The sequence below is a fragment of the Peromyscus leucopus genome, chromosome 2, assembly GCF_004664715.2.
Source record: "Peromyscus leucopus breed LL Stock chromosome 2, UCI_PerLeu_2.1, whole genome shotgun sequence".
NCBI classification, from domain to species: Eukaryota; Metazoa; Chordata; class Mammalia; order Rodentia; family Cricetidae; genus Peromyscus; species Peromyscus leucopus.
The window spans coordinates 127,415,699-127,439,921 of NC_051064.1; the positions used below are offsets into that span (position 1 = coordinate 127,415,699).

The window sequence follows — 24,223 nt, forward strand, 5'->3', positions numbered from 1 at the left end:
CCTGCCGTCTTCTGCAGTGTGTTATTTAGCTCAGCAGGAATGAAGTACCTCTTTTAACTCACCAGGGTGTGATGACCTCAGCTAGACGAGCATTGTTAGCACTCTGTAAAAAGCTATTTTTGAACCATGTTATTTAGAAGTCATTGCTGTTCTTTGTTGCAAAAGAAGTTCTGTAAGAAAATGACCTTTGTTCCCAATGAGTTCATCTGTAGTGCTTGGTAGGGCATGTATTTTCAGTGAGAGATGCACCATGAACAACCTGATTTTTTTTTTTAAGGAAGGATTGGTCTCCGGGTGGGAATGGGGCAGAAAGAGCAATGTTGAGAGAATGAGAGACCCTTGCTGCAGCTGAGTCAACAGGACCCTTTCAGGAAATGCTTTGGCTTCCCTTCAGGCTCTGGGGTAGAATGTTAAAACTAAAGCTTTGTCAGGATTGGAAAGAGGTTTCTTATTGGCAGGCTGTAGAAGCTATTTGTTACTGGCAGCCTTTGGTGTGTAGGTGCGTGTTTTCATGGTTTTTCTAACTGCCCTTCTATAGGAGAAACCTACACCTACGACTGGCAACTGATTACTCATCCCAGAGACTACAGTGGAGAGATGGAAAGGAAACACTCCCAGATCCTCCAACTGTCCAAGGTGAATTTGCCTCCTTTCCCCTGCAGGGCGAGACAGAGGAGGTGACTTTCCAAAATAGAATACAGGGTTTCCTGTCCATACTGAAATGAAGAACAATCTTTTAGTTGTGAATTCTTCCAAAGTCCCCATGGCGGACAGCCAGTGTTTGTTTAGTATGTGATTCTCAAATTTTCATTGCTGGTGAGAAGCCTGTACCAGCATGCTGGTGGTGGCTGAAAATACACACGCAACAGCTCTGTGAGGTGACACCTCAGAATTCCAGAGATAAGCGAGGTTATTTGTGTCCACATGACTGCATCTGCTGGAGTAGTCCCTTTGGGGTTCAACTTTCCATCCCAAAGCCCACACTTTCATTCCTAACTGCTATGATGAGCAGATGAAGGACAAGGCAGTGGAGGTGTGGATGGGGACAAACGGATGAGTTTGAGATACTGGATAGGGTAGTGGGGGGAGCGAAGTCTAGAATGATTCTAGCTTTTAAAATTCAACTTTTGGAGTAGAGGAAATGAAGAGACAAAAAAAAAAAAAACAAGTTTGAAGGAGAATTACAGATAGGTGATTGATTCATCTGGAGTATGTGATTTGAGGTACATACGGGGCATTTGGGTGGAGTTGATCCCTTAGCAACTGGAGGAAAGGACTGGAGACCAGGAGATAAGTCTGGGTCAAGAGATAAATTTGTATATCTGCCTAAAATTGAAACTGTAGTCATAGCTCAGGGCAGCCAGTAGGGGTGTGGGGGGTGAGGCAGAGGGTGTGGGAGGAGCAAGGTAGAGAGGGGGAAGCCAGGAACAAAAGCATTTTGAGGAGAGATTGGCTGATCAGTATTCAACCAAAAGGGATGAAAAAAAGGAAAATCTTTATTTTCTTCCATGATGTTCATTTTAATCATAACAAAAATTTGGAAACCACCAAGTATCTAACAATGTAGAATGCTGTGTGAATTATCATACATATATTTATGCACTGTTTTATAGTTATTAAGATGAATAAATGTTAAAGAGACTATATCATAACCAAGGACATTACTTATGCTAACTGAACAGAATAAAGAACAATAAAAAGTTTGACACCTTAATTTTAGCTAGGCCCCAATACCACTGAATTTTGGCCTGGAATAGTGACAGGTAATGTTTGGCTCTGAAGAAATGAGCTGAAGCCAGGTGTGGTGGCGCAGGCCTTTAATCCTATCACTGTGGAGGCAGAGGCAGGTGGATCTCTGTATTTGAGGCCAGGCCGGTCTACATAGAGGGTTCCAGGACAGCCAGGACTACATAGAGCAACTCTGTCTCAAAAAAACAAAACAAAACAAACAAACAAAAAGAAAAAGATAAAAAAGCAATGAGCTAGATAAAACTTTTTTGTATATGGTCAAGGGTTAGAGGAGACGGACGAACACTAAGATGGGCTTGGGATGATAGTGCACAGTGGTGACTTCACTGTTGGGATGATAGTGCACAGTGGTGATTTCACTGTTGCTTTCTCTTTGGATTGTGTTTACACAGTTGCTGGAAATTGGAAGGAAAAAATCAGATATTTACGCATAATTTGTTTTTTTTGTTTTGTTTTGTTTTGGTTTTCTGAGACAGGGTTTCTCTGTGTAGCCCTAGCTGTCCTGGAACTCACTTTGTAGACCAGGCTGGCCTCAAACTCACAGAGATCCAGCTGGGACTAAAGGTGTGCACCACCATGTCAGCTGTTTTTTTTTTTTCTAATTAAATTAATTTTTGTATATATGGGTGATTTGCCTGCATATATATTTCTCTACCACTTGCATTCCTGGTGCCCAAGGAGGCCAGAAGGAGGATGTCAGATCCCCTGGAACTGGAGTTAACAGATAGTTGTGAGCTGCCATGGGAGTGCTAGGAATTGAACCCAGGTCCTCTGGAAGAGCAGCCAGTGCTCTTTCTTAACCACTGAGCCATCTCTCCAGCCCCCCATTTGTTGTTGCTTTTATTTTTAATAAGATGTTTCTCCTTGAAGAGTTGATTTTTTTAATTTCATTTCTGTGAAGTGGAATGGTTGGGTCTTTAGTGTTCCTCTGAGAAGAAAATGGGAGTATAGAGACGCTGAAATGCTTCTTTTGTTCTAGATGCAGCCAGTAATAAGAGCTGCAGTAAAAGATGTCTTTCTTATTAATTTAACCCATCTTTAATCCTTTTAGCTACTTTACTTTTTCCACTTTGAAAATAGGGCAAGAAAAGAGTGTAGGATTCAGACCAAGATCTCTCTAGTATTCTGTTGTGGTAAACATGGCCTCTGCTCCTTGTATTTTTCTAAAGCATCTTGTCTTCCCTTGCCAGCTGACTCCAGGCCTGTATGAATTCAAGGTGATTGTGGACGGTCAGAATGCCCATGGGGAAGGCTATGTGAACGTGACAGTGAAGCCAGGTATGCCTCACCTCATGGTCCCTCTGCAGGGCTCCTAAGAGGGAGGGAGATTTGGCCTCCGGCTTTGAGATTCCTAGTCTTTTTTTTTTTTTTTTTTTTTTTTTGGTGTGTGTGTGTGTGTGTGTGTGTGTGTGTGTGTGTGTGTGATATTCTATTTATTGGGCAATTCCTAGTCCAGCATTGTTGTTTTTTAAAAGTGGCATGAAGGAGCCGGACAGTGGTGGCGCACGCCTTTAATCCCTGCACTCAGGAGGCAGAGCCAGGAGAATCTCTGTGAGTTTGAGGCCAGCCTGGGCTACAGAGTGAGATCCAGGACAGGCTCCAAAGCTACACAGAGAAACCCTGTCTCAAGTCAAACCATGCAACAGGACTCACTTGGGAGGTTTACTGGGGGAAGGGCAGAGAAGGAGACAGAGACTGGTCCCTGAGGACAAGATCAAAGGAAAAGAAAGAGACAGGAGGTAGGCAAGGCCTGCCTTTTATAAGGAAACTTAGCCAATGTGCTGCAGCTGCAGCTGAGGATGTATCCTGTCAGGACCCTAAGGGCAGGCCAGCACAGGTGCCTAAATGTTAACAGGCGTAGTAATTGTAGCAAAGTGCACTGGGCTGGGCACAGGAACATTAGTCCACTGGTCTGGACCCTAAGGCCCAAGCAATGACTTGTCTACCAGAGACTCCAAGTGGGCAGGACTGAGAGATGACTAGTACTGTAACTAAGAAACCCAAGGGAGCTGGGAGCCCTGGAGAAGCACACAGGAGAACTGACCAAGTGACCAGCCAGGTGACCTCATTAAAGCACTACCAGTTTTCTCACATTGGAAACTCAGTCCTGAATCCATACTGTCATTCTCTTGAAATGAGCCCTGTTGGTAGACTGCAGAACAATAGTGAGGCATTCTAGTTTGCATTTAGACAGACATTTGCAAGACCCTGGAGATGCGTGCCCACACTGGCACAGATCAGATCAGTACCCCTTTCTTCCTCTGTTGGCAATAGTTTATTCCTTGGGCTCTGAACCCCAAATAGTCTTTTTGCCAGACACTGAATGTGTGAGCTGCACACTAGGACGGTAGCTCAGTAGTGAGGCTCTTGACTAGCCTGAGTGAAGCTGTGTGTTAGCTTCAGCATGGCAGGAAAAGCATGAAGACTATGTGTTGACTCATGGTCAGCATGAAGACCATTGGGTCACATCTTGCAGTCATTCAGGTGGACTAAAGTGGTTTGTGACCTTCCTTTCCCTTGGCCATATTAGCCTCACACAGCTAACGCGGACAGTTGAGAGGTCACGGCATCTCTTCAGCGGACGTGTGCAAAGGACACTTTGCTTGCTAAAGCTTTAGTGTTCCTTTGCCATCCACCTCTAGCTGGGCTAACCCCAAAGTAGTGATAGGTAGCCATGCACTTTGCGTCATCTCGATACATGGAAAGCTCGCACAGGGCCTTGTAGTGATGCATGTATTTCAGTCTAGCTCTCAGGTTTGGGAGTTGAAGGTCAGTCCAGGCTACGTAGCTAGCAGGCTCTGTGCTGACATGGTCTTAGGAACAGTCAGGTTTGGAACAGGCCTGACCGGGTGTCTCTCATCACAGTGGCAGCCTGGTCTTGATCCTTTCCCATCTGGTGGGGCTTCATTCTCAGCTTCATTTCTCCATTGAAAATGGTTTGTAATCAACACAGATATCCTCTACCCTCCTACAAGTTTACCTTTTCTCTCCCGACTCCTTTCTGGGTCACTTTCTTGCAGAGCCCCGAAAGAATCGGCCTCCTGTTGCCATTGTGTCACCCCGGTTCCAGGAGATCTCACTGCCAACCACTTCAACCATCATCGACGGCAGTCGTGAGTGTTTGCCTCAGGGCTCTAGAGCGGTGGTCACTGGGAACTCCAGGGCCGGCTGTGTCCTTACTCTGCTTAGGTCAGTCTTTTTAACTGTTACAGGAAAGTCAGCCATCCGAAGCAACTGATTGGGCAGTTACCAGTCAGGCCAGTTAAAATCTTGTTTGAAGTGATATTTCTACTCAGAAAATAGGATTCTAAATTCTAAAATACATTTAGAATTACTTTAGTTGAAATGGGCTCGTTTTCATATTTGCTTAAATGGTTTCCTTTCTTAGTTGTTGAAATCAAGTTCTTGGCTACATCAGCAACAGAAAGGGCTGCCCTAGGAGTGTTCAACAGACATTACTGCCTCATAGGCTAATGTCAGCCTCCTGGAGAGGCTCACTCAGCGCCTTGCCTGGGTCTATGTTCTTTTGTTTGTTTGTTTGTTTTGCTTTCTTTTAATGATTTTTGAAGATTTATTTTTATTATTTTAATTATGTGTAGGAGTGTGTGTGCGCATGTGGGTTCAGAGGAGGTCAGAGGCATTCTGTTCCCTAGATGGAGTGATCTCCCCAGTCTGGATTCTGGAAACTGAACTCTGGTCCTCTGGAAGAGCAGCTTGTGCTCTGAAACCACCATCTCTCCAGCCCCTGGGTCTTTATTAATTGTGACTGTGGACTGAGGTTTCTGGAGCCATGGCTGTGGCTCAGTGTTTACGCAGCGCGCACAGGAGCTGGGTTAGTCCCCAGCACTGGGAAACAGGAAAAACCAAGCCCCAACCCAAAGTGTTGAGGGAGTTTCTCTCCTGTGCTCTGATCTGCTCCATCCCCATCCCTCTGCCTGTCTTGGCACCCTGACACACTTTTTTTTAGCCAAGATAGCCTCTGCTCTAGCAGAGGACAGAGGTTAAGCATTTTATGTCGATGGTTCTGCTAAGAGGAAGGGACCAGGAAGAAGCAGGTGTCCGAGGAAGGGGTGGAAGGGTTTGGACATCGCTGTTGCTTTACAGTTTGGAAGGTCAAAGTTGAATACTATGTAAAGACACCATGAAGAGCATGTCCCCCCGTGCTCCAACTGTCGCCAAGGCATTGTCGCCGGGGCGTTGCAGAGAGCTGTTCTGCATATTGCAGACTGCATGTGTAGCGTCTTCCCACGTGTCGCCTGTACTGTCATTTGTGATGGAGCTCGGCTCCGTGTGGAGCATTTGTCTAATCAGTGCAGGAAATGCTTATCCCACTTTCAAAGATGACTTCTGCTGAGTATAGAATGTCACGGTGTGAATGTGTGTTTGTTTACAGTATCTGTCGGTGACCATTAGAATACTTTAATTCATTTCTATGATGAGCAGTGCTACCACAAATAATATTGTCAACATGATGTTTAACATACATGAGAGTATATCTGTAAGATAAATTTCTAGAATTATTGCAGGATCGAAGATACATGTTGCCATGTAGAGCAATGAGCTGTATCAATTCAGCTAATGTGAGGGCCTTTTTCTCCATATATTTATCATGCTGTGAAACAAACATTTATTGTATTTCCTTATTGTATGTGTTAGGGGAGGGTGGTGCACACATGTGGCGGTCAGAGGACAACTTGTGGTAGTCAGTTCTCTCCTTCCACCACGTGGAGTCTGGAGATTGAACTCAGGTTGTCAGGCCTGGTGGCAATGTCTTGACCTGCTGAGCCATCTTGATAGCCTGAAACCGTTTTTTGTTGTTGTTGTTGTTGTTTTGTTTTGTTTTTTAAACCAGTGGGATAGGTTAAAAAATAGTATCTGAAGAGTTTTTTTTTTTTTTAATTTAAGTGAGAGTTCAATATATTTTCATGCATTTAAGAACTATTTGGTTTTCCTTTTCCATACAATAGCTTTTTTTTTTTTTTTTTTTTTTTTTTTTTTTTTTTTTTTTTTTTTTTGTTTTTCGAGACAGGGTTTCTCTGTATTGTTTTGGTGCCTGTCCTGGATCTCACTCTGTAGACCAGGCTGGCCTTGAACTCACAGAGATCCACCTGGCTCTGCCTCCCAAGTGCTGGGAGTAAAGGCATGCGCCACCACCGCCCGGCTCATACACTAGCATTTTAATGAGATTTCCTATGTTAGAGTCCTTAGAAAATGATACTGGAACATTCATAAGAGGCCAACTGACCCAGTATTCCTGAAGAAAAACTGCTTTGGAGAGAGAGTCTAATTTTACTTTTCCCAGGTTGAGCTCTCTGTGTGGCTGCTTGGTTTGCGTAAACCGGGTAAGTGCCCAGGCCCGACATTCCTGGGTCCTCACTGATGTTCCTTGTGATCTAGAGAGCACTGACGACGATAAAATTGTCCAGTACCACTGGGAGGAGCTCAAGGGGCCTCTGAGAGAAGTGAAGATCTCCGAAGACACAGCCATACTAAAACTAAGTAAGCTCATCCCCGGGAACTACACTTTCAGGTAAATTAGGATTCAACTTCAAGTTGACCTTGTAGGGGTGACTTTGAAAATGTCCCTTCACATTGGGGTTGGTGGAGAATTCAGCCATGTGGTGACTTCTGGTTGTTTGTTTGTTTGTTTCTTTTTGAAACAGGGTTTCTCTGTGTAGACCTGGGTGCCCTGGAACTCTCTCTGTAGACCCAGGCTGGCCTCGAACTCACAGGGATCCACCTGTCTCTGCCTCTTGAGTGCTGGGACTAAAGGTGTGCACCACCACTGCCTGGCCAGCAGCTTTACTTTTTACCAACAGTCTGAAGATGATTTGTAGAATCTCTCTTTATTGGGAATTTTTGGAAAATTTGATTCAAAGAAAGTCCTTTGAAGAATTAGCATTGACATTTAGAATGTGCTTCAAGAGGCTTTAGGCTGACTCTAGTGCATTCCTTATATTTGCATAATTTATGTTACAGTATACTTGTAATGAACATCATGCATCTTATGCAGAAGATAGGGGGAGAGGAAGTTGTATTTAGTAACTCCTCTGAGGTCACATATCAAAAGATTTTCTAATCCTCCAATCAGGGCTCATCCCACTTCTCTCCTGGACATCACACACACACACACACACACACACACACACTCTCTCTCTCTCTCTCTCTCTCTCTCTCTCTCTCTCATACTCTGTCACACACACATTCACACTCTCATACTCACACACTGTTTTACACACTCTCTCACATACACATACACACAGAGTATCAAATAATATATACTATTTGAATCTCCTTCTAATCTGTACCTTACAGACCTCAGTTTCCCATGAGGCTCCATTGTTAATATTCTGACCCATCCCTTGGCATTGCCCTGCGTCCTAATGTGAAAACCTCTTTTTAAGGAAAATCTCTCTCTCTCTCTCTCTCTCTTCTTCTCTCTCTCTCTCTCTCTCTCTCTCTCTCTCTCTCATACTCTGTCACACACACATTCACACTCTCATACTCACACACTGTTTTACACACTCTCTCACATACACATACACACAGAGTATCAAATAATATATACTATTTGAATCTCCTTCTAATCTGTACCTTACAGACCTCAGTTTCCCATGAGGCTCCATTGTTAATATTCTGACCCATCCCTTGGCATTGCCCTGCGTCCTAATGTGAAAACCTCTTTTTAAGGAAAATCTCTCTCTCTCTCTCTCTCTCTCTCTCTCTCTCTCTCTCTCTCTCTCTCTCTCTCTCTCTCTTTTCCTCCCACAAGTGTACACCCTTCGAATCCCCTCTTACTCTTTCTCTCTGTCTCTGTCTTTTCTGTCTTTCTCTTTATCTCTATTATAATAAACCCTCCACATGGATACAGAGTCTAGGTTTCGAATTACTGACCACCACTGCCACCACCATGCCCACAAGACATGCATCTGTCCAGCATGCCAGCATGGTTCCCTGCACGAGTGGGATACCCTGGCCCAGCCAGCTGGAGGTTTCCCACGTGTGCATAATTCATAACACCTGTAATGAATAATGAATGTAATAACACCAGAGGAGGGAGCATGACTGATCTCCCCTCTTGTACTCAGTGTCTCACCAGTACCTATCATGGTGTGACTGATGCCTGGGTGCCTGTCCTCCATGGGTCTAAGGTTTATTGAGTTCTAGACATTGTTGGTAACATGGAGTTCATGGTGATTCCCCTACAGGCTTTATAGTGGGCAATCCACAAAGAGACAAGAATGAAACTCAGCTCAGCCTGATTTTATTGTAACCGATGCTAGACCAGGACTTCTAGAGTCTGGCCCAGATCATTTTACTTTAGCCGTATTCAATTTTTGGAAAAAGTATTCAGATAACAATTAACTCAGTCCCAAGAGTACAACAATTTAAGACATGTTTACATTGAGATTCCTTACAAGGGACATCTGGCTTCTTTCACAGGAATGGGTACTGTGGACTCAGATAGTGTCCAAGGTCTAGGGAGGTTGACTGAGGTAAACATAAGGCCTGTGGGTGTCAGGATTGGCCTGGCCCTCAGATGACACAGAAGTCACGTGGGCTGTTGTAAAGCATAAGTGACCTCACTCCTAAGAGTGAGTTTGTGGTCTAAAAACAGTGCTCAGGTTTTAAGGGAAACAGTCTTGGATAAGTAAAAACATAAATTCTGGGAGATCTGGCAGAGCCTGCCTCACCAGACAGCAAAGGATCACCATAGTGTAAAACTACATCATCCTAGTGATCCAGGAAGAGCAGCTGAGCTCCTCATCCCATTGAAGAGGTGAGCTTTGTGTCTAACTTCCTGGCTTCCACAGTGCTTCCCTGTGTGCGTGAGGCCTTTTTGCCCTCTCCAGGAGTTGACACGCTAGAACAGCCCTTATGTGTGCTCCGACTTGGTGGCACTCTCGCTGGCTCTTAACGCAGAGGAAGGGACAGTGGTTTCCAGTGCAGCCTGGAGCCATCTCATTGGTTGAAAGGGGAAATTTGGGTTAGTTTTTACCTTCAATTTCTCATACGGCACTTTCCCACTTACTACAGAATTAACCCTTGGCTAGGTTGATCCTTTTTAAAAACAATGACAAAATTGGACATGGTGGCGCAGACCTATAACTCCAGCACTTGGGGGACTGAGGCAGAGACCTCATACCAAACTAAATAGCAAGACTATCTCATATAGATGTAACCAACCATCTTATTAAATAAGAAACACAGAACCAATGTAAAAGAGAAAGCCAAAAGGTCAGAGCTCAGAGCTAAAATCTCACCCTTCCTCCTGCGGTGGTCCTAGCTCTCCGAAAAAGAGCTACTTCCTGTGTGTATGTCTTTCATAGTCTTTTTGTTCTGCCTTCTCATTGGTTGTAAACCCAAACATGTGACTGCCTCGTCACTGTCTGTATGTACAGCCCTCTAGGTCTTAAAGGCATATGTCTCCAATGCTGGCTGTATCCCTGAACACACAGAGATCTATGGGATTAAAGGCGTGTACCACCACTGCCATACTCTGTCTATGGCTCTAATAGCTCTGACCCCCGGGCAACTTTATTTATTAACATACAATTAAAATCACATTTCAGTACAATTAGAATACCACCACAATCTCAAAAAAAAAAAAAAGTGACAGTAATAACTATATCTGGAATACCTACTGTGTGCAAAGGGTTTTTCTGATCCCTTGCCACACAGTATCTCATTTAATCCTTTAAACAGGAATCTTGGTTGTTCTCATTTTACAGATTAGAAAATTTTGGCACAAGATGGTTAAGTAATTTACCCAAAGTCACATAGTAGTCTGACTTCCGAGTGTAGCAGACTTTTTTTGGGCTACAAACCAGCTCCCAAATCATGATATGGAGACTTCTTATTAGTTATGAAAGCTCAGCCTTATCTTATGCTTGCCCCACTAGCTCTTATGATTTATTTTAATCTGTTTCTCTTCATCTGCATTTTGCCTCGGGACTTTTTACCTTTCTTTCATTCTGTATGCCCTACTTCCAGTCTGGCTGGCTGGTGGCTGACTGCCTGGCCCTGGGAGTCTCCCTCCCTTTGTCCCTTGTTCTCCTCGTTCTCCTGAGCCTAGATTCCTCCTCCTACCTCTTCTCTCTGCCCACCTGCCCCGCCTACCACTCTGTGCCTAGCTATTGGTCATTCAGCTCTTTATTAGACCAATCAGGTGCCTTAGGCAGGCAAAGTGAAACAGCAACACATCTTTACATAGTTAAACAAATGCAGCATAAATAAAAACAACCCACCTTTACATAGTTAAAGTAATATTCCTCAGCAAATGTAACACATCTTTACAGAGTTAAACAAATGCAGCACAAACAAATGTAGCATACCTTTCCATAATTAAAGTACTATTCCACAACATTTCCCCTTTTTATGTAAATAAAAGGTTTTAACCTTAACATAGTAAGACTATGTCCAACAAGAATGATCAAGTACGAATTACATTTACAGTATCCAGTCCATTGGTGTTTTTGTTGTTTTAGGGTTTTTTGTTTGTTTGTTTGTTTGTTTCTCTGTATAGCTCTGGAGCCTGTCCTGGAAGTCATTCTATAGATTAGGCTGTCCTTGAACTCACAGAGATCTGCCTGCCTCTGCCTCCCAAGTGCTGGTATTGAAGGTGTGCACCACCACTGCCTGGCATCCAGTCCATTTATAGTTGGCAAATTCAGAGAAAATACTCCATTATTTATCCTATCTTAGTGAGTCCAAAGTACTGTACCTAATTTACCTGCTATCCTAACTAAGGAAAACCATAACTGTGTCTATTCTTCAACTCCATCAAAGACCTGAGAAGGATAAAATATTACCTGAGTAAATGGGAAGTGCAGAGCAAACAAGTTCCAAAGCTATAGAAACAGAAACATCTGGCTGCCTGGACAGTCACCCAAAGTTCCTCTGCAACATTAGGGCATCTGTCTTCAGCCTACAGGCCTAGACTATCTGGCAGACTTTTCTGTGAAGCAGGAATTTGGAAGACTGTCGTACCTTGTTTTGGCAAAGTTCAGCAGTCTTTTTCCTTTGTGTCCTGCTTGTCCAGTTTATACAGTGTACTGTCAGCAGTCAAGGCAAGAGAAGTTTCTTGCCCAAATGGCTAGCTTTGCCACAGTGAAAGAAAACTCCAAATGGAGTTTCTTTGATGTCCATCATCCTTTTATAAAGTAGATTGGGGCTGCCAGGAGCAGTCATGTCTCACTGTCATGAAAAGCCTTAAGTTATTAAACATCTTAAATACCATAATGTAGGTCTTTGAAGTGTTTGAAGACCATCTATCTATCTAAAATATATCTATGTTTAATCTTGAAAACATACCTAACATAACTACAAGTTTGATTATTATAGATGATTATCAACCTGCATTTCTTAATTATATGTTACATTTTAAATGAACTGCATAAGCACAATACCCCAAACAAGAGTAGAAATATACATACAGTATAACAAAAATAATTTTAAATTTGTATCAATATACTAAAATCTATATCAATGTAAAATATTTGAGGTTAATAGTTGTCTTTTTATCCTATATTCCTATATACCCACTGAATGATGACAAACATCTATAACCCACCAAATGACCAAAAACCACCCACCCCACCACTTAGGAATATGGGCATTGTGTTCTCTAGACTGCTTCTTCTTGTTTGGGGGCAACAACCTGAGAAAATTGAGATAATGGTCAAGTCCTGGGAAAACTAGTGATAACATTTGTTGTCCAGTCTCAGAACTGTTCCCATGCAGCGGGATCGGTATATACGTCACCTGTCTTGTAGTTTTTCTTGCTTTATTTCTTTATGTCTGTAGCCAAGATTTTCAGGAGGGGGGGTCTCTCTTGATCAAACCTGATCTTTATCAACCTTGAAGAAATCCACAGCCTTTTGTTTCCTGTGGAAACAAAAGCATAACCTCTTCCCCAACACAATGCATTTTTTTACTTCTGTTTTAAAGTTAAAGCATCTCTAAAGTATCTAGGCTGGTTTAATTCAGCAGTCCCTTTTACAGTCCCATGTCTCTCAACAGCTGTTGTTCATTCATGGGCATTCAAAAAATTCAAAGTCAATATAGGACCATACAGGATCCAGATTGCCTGTGTATTTCCCATCTTTTTTTTAATGATTTATTTATTTATTTTTATTGTATATGAATTGGTGTTTTTCCTGCATGTATGTCTGTGTTAGAGTGTTAAATCCCCTGGAGCTGGAGTTACTGGCAGTTGTGATGTGGTTCCTGGGAATTGAACCTGTGTTCCCTGAAAGAACAGCCAGTGCTCTTAACCACTGAGCCATCTCTCCAGCCCCATATTCCCAATCTTTATGTGTCTTTTTTCCTTTATATTACTTTACTTTCTCTTTAAAGACTTTATTATTTATAAACTATTTACTTTTTTCTATGACCGACTATACCCATTTTCTTTTCTTTTTTAAGCCTATGCACATTTTTAAACATATTGTAACCTGTTTAGAGGTTTTTTTCCATCTGGACTTCTCTTTACTGCGTGTCTCTAGCCTTTTCGGACCATGGGAGCCAAACCTTAAACTGTGAAGTGGCATTTGCGTTTGCAGCTGCCTCTGCCCTGCTGGGATCCATGAGAGCGAGCCTGGCTGAGGGCCACACTCACCTGGGAGCTGTGTCTAACTGCCCCCGCTCTAGGAAGCTGGTGCCCTCATGGTGGCAGGCATTTTTACTTAGCTTTTTGTTTCTACTTAATGTGCTGGCTACTCAAGTGCTCCCTATATGGCAGAGTCTCTTAAAGGAGTAGTATCCATTTTCGGTTTGTTTGTTTGGGGCTCTCTCTCTCTCTCCTTTTTTTTTTTTTTTTTTTTTTCCAGCTTTCTTAGATCCTATGTGAAAATATGGGCCCTATGTTGTAGTGGCAAATTAACACATCTTTACATCATTAAACAAATATTTCACAACATCAGAGTCTGAGCTTCTAACCACAGTGGTAACCTACAGTCTGGGGGGGGGGGGTAAATGGGTCTAGGTAATATGCTGTTTTTTAATCTATGATAGGAGAGTGGCCCTGACTAGCATTTTGGTTGATTGATTGCTTGTCTTCTCACTACTGCTTTTACACGGCATTAGCTTGCTCCCCGCCCGCTGTGGCCAGGTGCCTTTGACTCTAAGGCTCTGAAGGCCAGCCAGTGGCCCTTCAGGTGAGTCAGAACAACGGACCACAGCCCATGTGTCTGGAACTCGCTCCTGGAACTCCTCCTGACACAGGGGGCAAGCTACCAATCAAACCTGTGAGAAGTCAGGGGACCAGGGAAAGAGGCCAACGCCACAGTCCCCTTTTCCATACTTGACTCCCTGCAGACCACAGGTGAAGGGTAAGGCTGGCAGGAAGGCCCACAGATGGCTGGGATGTCTGAGGCTGCTGGTGAGAGCTAAACAAACAGCACGTCTTTTCAGCGCTTTTCCTCTTTCTGTCAGCAAAATGGAAGGATCCCAAACTCCCGCTCGCTTACACTCTCGTTCTGAGGTGGCGTGAGAAGCTCTAGGCTGTTCAGCTGGAAGGCATCGTTTAGGTGGAAGCCTGCTCTTAGAAAAGAACATTTCCTTTGCAAATCCTGCTTCTCACTGCACAAACTGTGGGCATGTTGCGTAGGAGCATTCATTCCCATCTCAAGCTCCTGGCTCACTGGAGCCAGCCTTCCTGGTCTGTCCCCGAGCTCTATGCCCAGGATTTCCACATCCATTTTGATGATGTGCATGTGGCTGAGAGAGAACGACGGTGGACAGCTGCTGTGCGGTCTGTGAGCTCTGCAGGAGTGGAGGCCAGGGGTGATGCCTTCTTAGAATGGGGTTCTGAGCTGGGCATGGTGGATGCTTGCAATCCTGGCACTCCAGAGGCAAAAGGAGAGAGGCAGACAGCTCTCTGTGAGTTCAAGGCCAGCCAGGGTTTCTCTGCACATGGGTACACACAGACAGCAGAGCAATCTGCTGCTGTTGATATATATATAGGGCCTGGATTATAAATTCCGAGGCCACTGCTGTCAAGCTGTACAACTGTGGGCAACTTACTTTTTTTCTTCGCTTCTCAGTCTCATCATCTTGGTGTGGAGAAACAGGAAGGTAGCGTTTACAGAGCTTCTTGCCTGTGTTCAGTAGATATAAAGCATTCGGAGCTTCACCTGGTACACCGGAAACCCTCAGTCAGTTTTAGCTTCTAACATCACTCTGCTTTTCCAACAGGATGGGTAGGAGTGGGAATTCCTACCACCACGGCATTGCCCAGTATTGATGTTCAGTCCTCTGGGTCTGTCCCTTTTCCCTTAACCCTCCCTGTTGAACTCTTCTCTGCCAATAGCCTGACTGTCGTCGACTCTGATGGGGCTACCAACTCCACCACTGCAAGCCTGACAGTGAACAAAGCTGTGGATTACCCTCCTGTGGCCAACGCAGGCCCCAACCAAGTGATCACCCTGCCTCAGAACTCCATCACCCTCTTTGGAAACCAGAGTACTGACGACCATGGCATCACTAGCTATGAGTGGTCTCTCAGCCCAAGCAGCAAAGGGAAGGTGGTGGAGATGCAGGTAGGACGCAGGTCTTCTCTCACGTGGGGGACAGGGAGTTACTGGCTTGGGGTCACCCACTCAAGGTTTTTTTCTGCCCCATTTTAGTTAACAAAGTCATGTTTGTGCATTTAGATTTTTAAAGAAATCTCCAAACAAATTTAGAAAGTTTTAGGGACCTCTGACCTAGCAGATGGTCTGAAACCTTTCTATTAGGAGACTAGGTAAGAAATGTATCTGGGGGCTGGAGAGATGGCTCAGAGGTTAAGAGCACTGACTGCTCTTCCAGAGGTCCTGAGTTCAATTCCCAGCAACCACATGGTGGCTCACAACCATCTGTAATGAGATCTGGCGCCCTCCTCTGTATACATAATAAATAAATAAATCTTAAGAAAGAAAGAGAGAGAGAGAGAGAGAGAGAGAGAGAGAGAGAGAGAGAGAGAAGAGAAAGAAAGAAAGAAAGAAAGAAAGAAAGAAAGGAAAAGAAAGAAAGAAATGCATGTGTTATGTTGACCCAACCCAGAGTAAAACCTCAAGGTGTCCCCAGGGTGCAAATCTTTAAGTGCTCGTTGGAGTAGATCGTCTGGCTAAAAGATGGCTTCCCCAGAAGTATTCGAGAATAGACAGGGTGTTTAAATAACCTGAGTGGGCTGTGCTGGAGGGCCCTTTGCCTCCTCAGCCCTGCTGGCACCTGTCACATGGAGATATGACCCTAGTCCTGCCTTTTTAAGTTTTTGGAGACAGTGTTTCTCTGTGTAGCTTTGCGCCTTTCCTGGATCTCTCTCTGTAGACCAGGCTGGCCTCGAACTCACAGAGATCTGCCTGGGTCTGCCTCCCAAGTGCTGGGATTAAAGGCGTGTGCCACCACCGCCCGGCCCTAGTGCCTCTTTTTAAGAGCAGACAGAAATAAGACTCTTGGGTGGAATTTTCCAAATATTCAGTGCTACAGGGCAAACAAAATACCTGTAAGCTGGACGCAGCCCTAGGTTGCTAGGCTTTGCTGTTGTTCTATAGGAAGCGCCCGCCTTGGAGGTTTGCCTCATATTATTACAACGTTCCTTCTGCTATGCAGGAAGGATTCTGTATCTCTGGGTTTCTAGGCATGACCCAAGGCATATTTTACCCAGCTGTAGTTCATGTGTTCTGACAGATTTCTCTGCAGTCACAGAATCTGTAGAAATTCTTATTAGTACAATATCTCATGCTGTCCTGTTCAATGGTTATGCTGAGCTGGGAGGCAACAACCCAGTACCAAGTTAGCTTTAAAGACTTGACTGGCCGGGCGGTAGTGGCGCATGCCTTTAATCCCAGCACTCGGGAGGCAGAGGCAGGCGGATCTCTGTGAGTTCGAGGCCAGCCTGGGCTACCAAGTGAGTTCCAGGAAAGGCGCAAAGCTACACAGAGAAACCCTGTCTCGAAAAAACGCAAAAAAAAAAAAAAAAAAAAAAAAAAAGACTTGGCTGAACCATTTCTGCCAGAGTGAGCATTGCTTGCTGTGCCGTGACCCTGGGCATCATTTCCCATGCCTGAATTTCTGCATGTAGGGGGTTAGAACGCCAACCCTGCAGCTATCTGCAATGCAAGAAGGAGACTACACCTACCAGCTCACAGTGACAGACACAATAGGGCAGCAGGCGACCGCTCAAGTGACCGTGATTGTACAGCCTGGTAAGTTCCTTCCTTCTCAGACTCGCGTGATGGCTGGTCCTGTCAGCCCTGGGAGGAGAGGGTTTGAGTTCTGAGCTAAAGGAGCACAGAGGTAGAAGGCGTCACCCCCGGAGCCTGAGAACCACATCTTTCATCCCCTTTACATCGCTGGAGCAGGCTCCTCAGCTTCCGTCTGTGCCCTTCCCTTGCTGGTTACTGTGCCTTCCTGTGGGCCTGGGAGGGGGAGCCACCACCATATCAAATGTTTGAGAGGGACCCTGGACAGCCCGCCTTATCTAGTGAGCTGTCTCTCTCTTCCGACCCTATTGCATTAGATCCCAGAGCAAGGGTGGTGTTAAAACCTCACTGTTTTCAGAATCGTTTGACATAATCCAGTCTTCTTCACTGTGAGTCCCCTAATGGCATCCATCTCTCCCACATACTTGTAATGCTCCAGACTAAGAGGCAGAGTTCCCATGACTACCAGAACAGATGCCCCAATGGGTCCTCTCCTCTACAACTAGAGTGTTGCTTTTGACGGCCGCATCTCTTTGTCCTAGAAAACAACAAGCCTCCTCAGGCAGATGCAGGCCCAGACAAAGAGCTGACCTTGCCTGTGGACAGCACCACCCTGGACGGCAGCAAGAGCACAGATGACCAGAGAATCATCTCCTATCTTTGGGAGAAGACCCAGTGAGTATTGATGGAGACCCCCTGTGCAGAGCTTCCTGGCCTTGGAAGAGCATGGTTTCATTTGCTTTCAGGGTTGACTCGCTCCCACTAGTTTGTTCAGGAGAGGGAGAAAGAAATATTTATGCTCCTAAATTTCAACTCTTCAGAGGGATTTTCTGATTTTTTTTTTTTTAAAGAAGAATGTGTATCATTGGCCCCAGGTAGTGTGACCGGCTTTTGCAGGTCCAGTCCACTTGCTAACTGCATAACTGAATTACACTTGAGAGGCAGACGGAAGGGGTAATGGAGCTGAAAGATTCCATTGTTCAAAATTAACAGGTAAGGTTAGCTGAGGATGGGAAAGCAGCTACTAAGAGGAAATGAAAATTTATCTGTACAGCAGAAGCACGCCAGTGTTATTGTTCTCGGGAGACATTCTTAGTTAAGTTAGTAAACGTCAAGGACTGTAGCCACAATACTACTTTTTTTTTTTTTTCCCCGAGACAGGGTTTCTCTGTGTAGCTTTGCACCTGTCCTGGATCTCACTCTGTAAACCAGACTGGCCTCGAACTCACAGACATCCTCCTGCCTCTGCCTCCCGAGTGCTGGGATTAAAGGCGTGTGCCACCACCTCCCGGCAACGATACTACTTTTTAAATGGAAATGACCATTTGAGCCAATTTTGTTTATACAATTTCTTTCAGCTCTTATGAACCATAACAAATGGAACTTAAATTGTATACAGGATCCTGCAGGAAGCGAAGGGATTTTAGGGAATAGGGAAGTTGAAAACATTCTTTATTTCCAAAAACAGCTGCTACAGTACAGGCTAGAGTTTAGTCTTTTGTTTTGTTTTGGTTTTTCAAGACAGGGTTTCTCTATGTTATAGCCCTAGCTGTCCTGGAACTCTGTAGACCAGGCTGGCCTCGAACTCACAGAGATCCACCTGCCTCTGCCTCCCAAGCACTGGGATTAAAGGCGTGTGCCGCCACCCAGTTTAGAGTTTAATCTTAACACACACACACACACACACACACACACACACACACACACACACACACACACAGATACTTTATTATAGCATTGGCGATGGGTGGAGAAGGCTTTAATTTCGACTTAGGAAGTCCATGTTAGGCGCCAGACATCCTTTTCCACAGCTGCTATGGAGAGCTGGTCTCCCCTAGCTCATCCGTTCTTCCTGGAGCTGTCTGATGAAGGCCGACCTGAGGAAGCCCCAGGCAGTGCCAGTGGTGGTGCCTGCGGTAGAGACAGTCCTGAGTAGATAGTGCTTCCGCGTGAGACGGCTCGGGACAGGGTCAGAGGTCGTCAGTGTCAGAAGCAGAGCTGGGAGCTGGCAACTCTCTCTGGTTGTCCTTAGTTGGAGGGAAGCGTGGGTGTGCAGGGCTCTGGCTGTGTGTGCAGCCCTTGCCTGTGTGCTGGCTGGAAGCCTGCTGAAGGCTGTTGTGCGGGGAGACACAGCGGAAGGAGGCAGGATGGGGTGCCCTGGGGTCCGCGGCGCTGTCCAGGATCTGGAGGAGACAGTTTTGTCCCCAGAGCCCCTTGGCTCTGCAGTCCTCCCCTGACTTTCCCTCAGGAGGGTTCGGGGTGTGGGTAGAAGTGTTGCTCCTTAGCTGGCAGAGCAAACCAAGTAATGGCTAGAAATGCTTCTCAGAACCTCCTCCTCCTCTCGGTCACTGAGCACAGAGCTGCTTATATAAACAAACTAGAGTAATGAAGAGTTTGAATGTTCTAGAAGCTCATAGAAAAGATAAGCCTAGATGTGTTTAAAAGCTGATGAGTGAAATTTTCTGACCAGAAGGAGCCTGTGTTTTTGGACCAAGTGATACTTTCTCCAAATAGAATATTTTTAAACATTTCCTGTCAAGGTTTGGGAGACAATTGTTCCTGTCTTAGCTGAGACAATAATTGCTGTTCCTGCTGCCAGGAGAGCAGCAGACAGGTGCGACTCCGCCCTCTGATTGCTCTCTTGTCTAGGGGGCCTGATGGGGTGCAGCTGGAGAATGTCAACAGCAGTGTCGCCACCGTGACTGGGCTGCAGGTGGGGACCTATGTGTTCACCTTGACCGTCAGAGATGAGAGGAACCTGCAGAGCCAGAGCTCTGTGAACGTCATTGTCAAAGAAGGTGCGTCTTGCTGTGTGTGTGTGTGTGTGTGTGTGTGTGTGTGTGTGTGTGCGCGCGCGTGCAGCAGCCTCCCTGGGTCTGATAGCCCAGGAATCCACCTCTTCCTGTTCCGGGCAGGACTGATTAGAAGCAGATAAGGAAGCTGACTGTGGGGAGGGCACCTATCATTTTCTAAACACTCTCTGAGAATAACTGTGAAGTGATTTTTTAAACCCCCTTCCTCTCTGCACACCCTCCCCCAATCCCTCTGCTTCCTCCCTGCATTTCCTTCTCAGATGAATAGTGAAATATTGATTTGTTTTCTTTGCATTTTGAGTTTGTCATCTGCTAAAACTGGGGTTTCTGTGACTCTCTGGCAGCTACAGTGACCCCTGCTGTCCGGGGCTGGGATGACAGTTGCTCTGCTGCTGTCCTGAGTTCTCTATCTGGCTTACATCTGCCTCCCGATGTTGGGGAGGATTGGGAGAGGCCATGGCTGGTAGTAGAACATCTACCACGTCGGTGGTGACCTCCAGTGTAATGCTGACTAAACTCTAAACTGTGTTAACACCTGGCAAGCCGAGCTTCTGTGCCATAGACTCTGGAGGGCCCGCTCTAGGGGTCACACTCTTCCTTCTCTTGTGAAGGTGGGGGCGGGCTGAGCAACATTGGAAAGGAGAGGTCATGGTGTTAGCTGGCTCTGAGCGCCCCGGCCTTCATTTCCACCCACTAAATCCCTTTAAAGCAGAGAGCTGCTCCGAAGTCACAGGAAGAAAGCATGGTGACCCCTTTGTGTGGCAACAGCAGAGCCCGGGAGCCTCAGGGGTCTGTCGAGTGGCTTTGGCTCTGCCCCCTCGGACAAGCACCAAACAGCTCTCCACTTAAGGTCCTTCCAGTGCTAGCCCCTCATCAGCAGCACAAGCGCATCTTCCTCCCCAGAATGTCCCATTATTCAATGCTGTCTCCTTGGTTAGAAATCAACAAGCCGCCAGTAGCCAAGATCACTGGGAACGTGGTGGTCACCCTGCCCACAAGCACCGCAGAGCTGGATGGCTCCAGGTCCTCGGATGACAAAGGGATAGTCAGCTACTTGTGGACTCGAGATGAGACGAGCCCAGCCGCAGGGGTGAGTGGGTCAGGAGTGGGATGCTGTGGAAAGTCAGGGTAAGGGTGGGTGAAGAGGGGGATCCTACCCTCCAGTGTCTGGTTAACCATGAAGCCCCTAGATCGTGCTCTGGAATCAGGGAGTCAGATGTCTTCCTGTGGGCCATCCTACAAACTGGTGTGCACAGTGGCTTCTATCTCTTGCCCCCTGGAGCTGTGGAGGGCGGGCGGTGCTGTGGCTGGTCCACAGCAGAGCTGTGTGGCTCAAGCAGGAGCTTCCTCCAAGAAAGGAGTGGAATCCATGTTGTTCACCCCCACAGGAGGTGCTGAATCACTCCGACCATCACCCTGTCCTCTTCCTCTCCAACCTGGTTGAGGGGACCTATACGTTTCACCTGAAAGTGACCGACGCCAAGGGCGAGAGTGACACAGACCGGAGCACCGTGGAAGTGAAGCCTGGTGAGCACATCGGCCAGCTCAGCGGCAGGCCTCTACCCCGACAGCAGGTCCAGCCCTCACTGCCCGCAGCCTCCCACCCAGCCCTACTCACGCAGCCAGATCCTAACCTCAGAGAGGGCAGGCAGGCTTGCTGAGGGTCACACAGCAGTGCTCACGTCAGATAGACCTGTGTCCCAGCTCAGTACCTTCTCCTTTGCACACGACCGAGGAGAGCAGGCTCAGGGAACCATGGGAATCTGAGCACAGGAATGGTTTGAGTCATGATGTCTCATCAGCACCCAAATACAGAAAACAACTTATTTTTGTAAGTTGAGCCTCGGGCTTTATCTGACAATCCAGGAAGGTAAAATAATGTCCTGCACACTTCTCAGATTTTCAGAAATAAATGTCCTTAAGTAGAAACTTGCTTTTGTGGTGCTGGTGCCTGCACTAGTGACAGGAAGGATGCCCTGAGTAGAGATGGCAGTGCTTTACCCTTGGCCAGCCTCAGGCATGGCTCTGCCTTGGTAAGGGCCTTCCAGGCCTTGCCTTGCCCCTAGGAAGAACAGTGGCTGAAACAAACAGGGTCTCTCTCATCTGTGTTCAAAATCAGGCTACAGGTAATGCGCCCTGGCTCTTCCATCCAAGTCTGTAGGCAAAGTTTTTTGAGCAATCCATGGTTGCTTCAGATGTGCCCAGCAAGCAGAACCATGTCCAGGTTCTAGAGGTAAACAGTCTGGCACTGAGGTCATTTCCTGGCTACCTGGATTTGCTCTGTGTTTGCTGCATTCACACCACTGTTAGGACGGTCGGGGGTGTATTTCCCCCCCATATTTCTAAACAAAGTACTGCATATCCCTGGAAGTCAAGTGGGGTCAGGGGAGGCTGTGGACACAGTTATCTGGAGAGCTCACCTGGGCCCGTCAGACAGGGCTGTGAAACAAAGGCCATCCTGCCTTCCTCCTGGTTTGTGCCTCACCCTAGAACTTGTGTGGCAGTGGCGGTGGCGAGCCTTCCCAGCCAGCTCCTGATGGCTTTCCTCGGGGTTCACGCCTCTTATTTCCCGTTTGTCTGCTTTCACTGTTCCCTCCACAGTGACAGGTCTGTTTTAACTCTCCCACTTCTGAAACCATGACTGATCCCTGTGCTTTCCAGACCCCAGGAAAAGCAACCTGGTGGAGATCATCTTGGATGTGAACGTCAGCCAGCTGACAGAGAGGCTGAAGGGGATGTTCATCCGCCAGATTGGGGTCCTCCTGGGGGTGCTGGATTCCGACATCATTGTGCAAAAGATTCAGCCATACACGGAACAGAGGTAGCTGGGCAATGAATGTGGGGAGCAAAGGAAAGCTGGGGGTCCCCAGGCTTCCCAGTTGAGCAGCAGAGGGGCAAGATGGAGAAGGGTGGGTACTTTGATGAGGAACTAACTACTCACAAGTCTGTCTTATCAATCAGGCCTCAGGCCCTGTGGTAGAAAGTCAAACAGGCTCTGGAAACAAGGTCAGAAGAGATCCTTATGTTTATAAGCTACAGTCTGAAAAGGGAGATAACAATGTTTATGTTCTCACTGCCCAGCAGGGTGGCACACTATGTGGCCTCAGGAAACAACCAGAGTGTTTGGTTCTCCCAGGAGAGCTGGAGGAGGAGGTAGCCCAGAGATTTTCAGTTTCCTTGCCAAGCTTATGAGAATTAAGAGATTCAGAAGGGAAGCAGTATGAGCTGCAGCCCATGGTAGGATGGCACAGGCTTCTGGAAGGCGTTTGGGGTTGCGCTAGGTAGCCCCAGGGTGTGGGTAAAGGTAAGGCTAGTGGAGACCAAGAGACTTGCGTACAGAAGCACTCAGGTTAGGCTGTTTTAAAAGCAAGGAAATCCCATTTTAGGTTTGTCTTCAGGGAGATGAATACTGTGGAGGCTAAAGAGGTGAGGGAGGAGCAGTTGGGAGCTCCTGGGCCTGTCCAGCAGCAAGTCAAGAGTGCCTGCTAGGGCGGTGAGAGGGTGAGGCACCCTGAGGGGTGCTGTGCCTTGCTCAGCGGGTGCTGAAGGAGATGAAGGTGAGCAAGGCTAGGCAGGTGATTCAGGCCATGGACTAAGATTAGGGAGGAAGGAGCTCACTTGACTATTGGATTTGGGGTGACATTTTCCCTCATGTCTTTGAACCCCTGAACTTCTTGCCTCCAGACTTTTTGAAAGATAGGATTATAGTTGATGTTTTGGTTAGGGCTTCTATTGCTGTGAAGAGACATCATGACCACCACAACTCTTATAAAGGAAAACATTTAATTGGGGCTGGTTACAGTTTCAGAGGTTCAGTCCATTATCGTCATGGCAACATTCAGGCAGATGAGGAGCTGAGAGCTCTCCATTTTGATCCACAGGCAGCACAGGCATCTCTGTCACACTGAGTACAGCTTGAGCAGAGCCCACCCCACAGGGACATAGTCCTTCCAACAGGCCACACCTACTACAACACAGTCTCAGCTTCTAATAGTGACACTTCCTACGGGGCCATTTTCCTTCAGACCACCACACTCCACTCCCTGGCCGCCAGAGGCTTGCAGCCATATCATCATGCAAAAATGCAGTCAGTCCAACTCCAAAGTCCCCATCGTCTGTAACAGTCTCAAACTTATTTAAAAATCTAAAGTTCCAAGTCTCTTCCAACATTCATGCGGTCTTTTAAATGCGTTTCCCTGTAAAATCAAAATCAAGAAGCAGATCACATAGTTCCAACATATAGTGGCACAGGATATACATTACCATTTCAAAACATAGGGAAGGGAGCATAGCGAGGAAATACTGGTCCAAAGCAAGACTGAAAACCAGCCGGGCAAACTCCAAACTCTGCATCTCCATGTCTGATGTCAAAGTGTTCTTCAGATCTTCAACTCCATCCAGCTTTGTAGACTGCAACACACTTCCTTCTCTTGGGCTGGTTCCACTCCCTTGGCAGTATCTCCTTGGCTCTGGCAT

The 24,223-nt window shown here is 46.3% G+C and overlaps 1 protein-coding gene across 4 annotated transcripts in view; it reads left to right on the forward strand.

Moving 5' to 3' along the window:
• Kiaa0319l (KIAA0319 like) overlaps window positions 1-24,223 on the forward strand; it is a 106,237-nt gene that overhangs the window by 68,404 nt on the left and 13,610 nt on the right. For all 4 annotated transcript variants that reach the window (XM_028885409.1, XM_028885410.2, XM_028885408.2 and 1 more), the window contains exons 6-16: window positions 539-636; window positions 2,940-3,027; window positions 4,770-4,862; window positions 7,147-7,279; window positions 15,062-15,290; window positions 16,814-16,937; window positions 17,477-17,609; window positions 19,584-19,732; window positions 20,686-20,837; window positions 21,136-21,274; window positions 22,409-22,568. In XM_028885409.1, coding sequence (XP_028741242.1) covers window positions 539-636; window positions 2,940-3,027; window positions 4,770-4,862; window positions 7,147-7,279; window positions 15,062-15,290; window positions 16,814-16,937; window positions 17,477-17,609; window positions 19,584-19,732; window positions 20,686-20,837; window positions 21,136-21,274; window positions 22,409-22,568 — 1,498 coding nt within the window. The remainder of the gene's footprint in view (window positions 1-538; window positions 637-2,939; window positions 3,028-4,769; window positions 4,863-7,146; window positions 7,280-15,061; window positions 15,291-16,813; window positions 16,938-17,476; window positions 17,610-19,583; window positions 19,733-20,685; window positions 20,838-21,135; window positions 21,275-22,408; window positions 22,569-24,223) is intronic.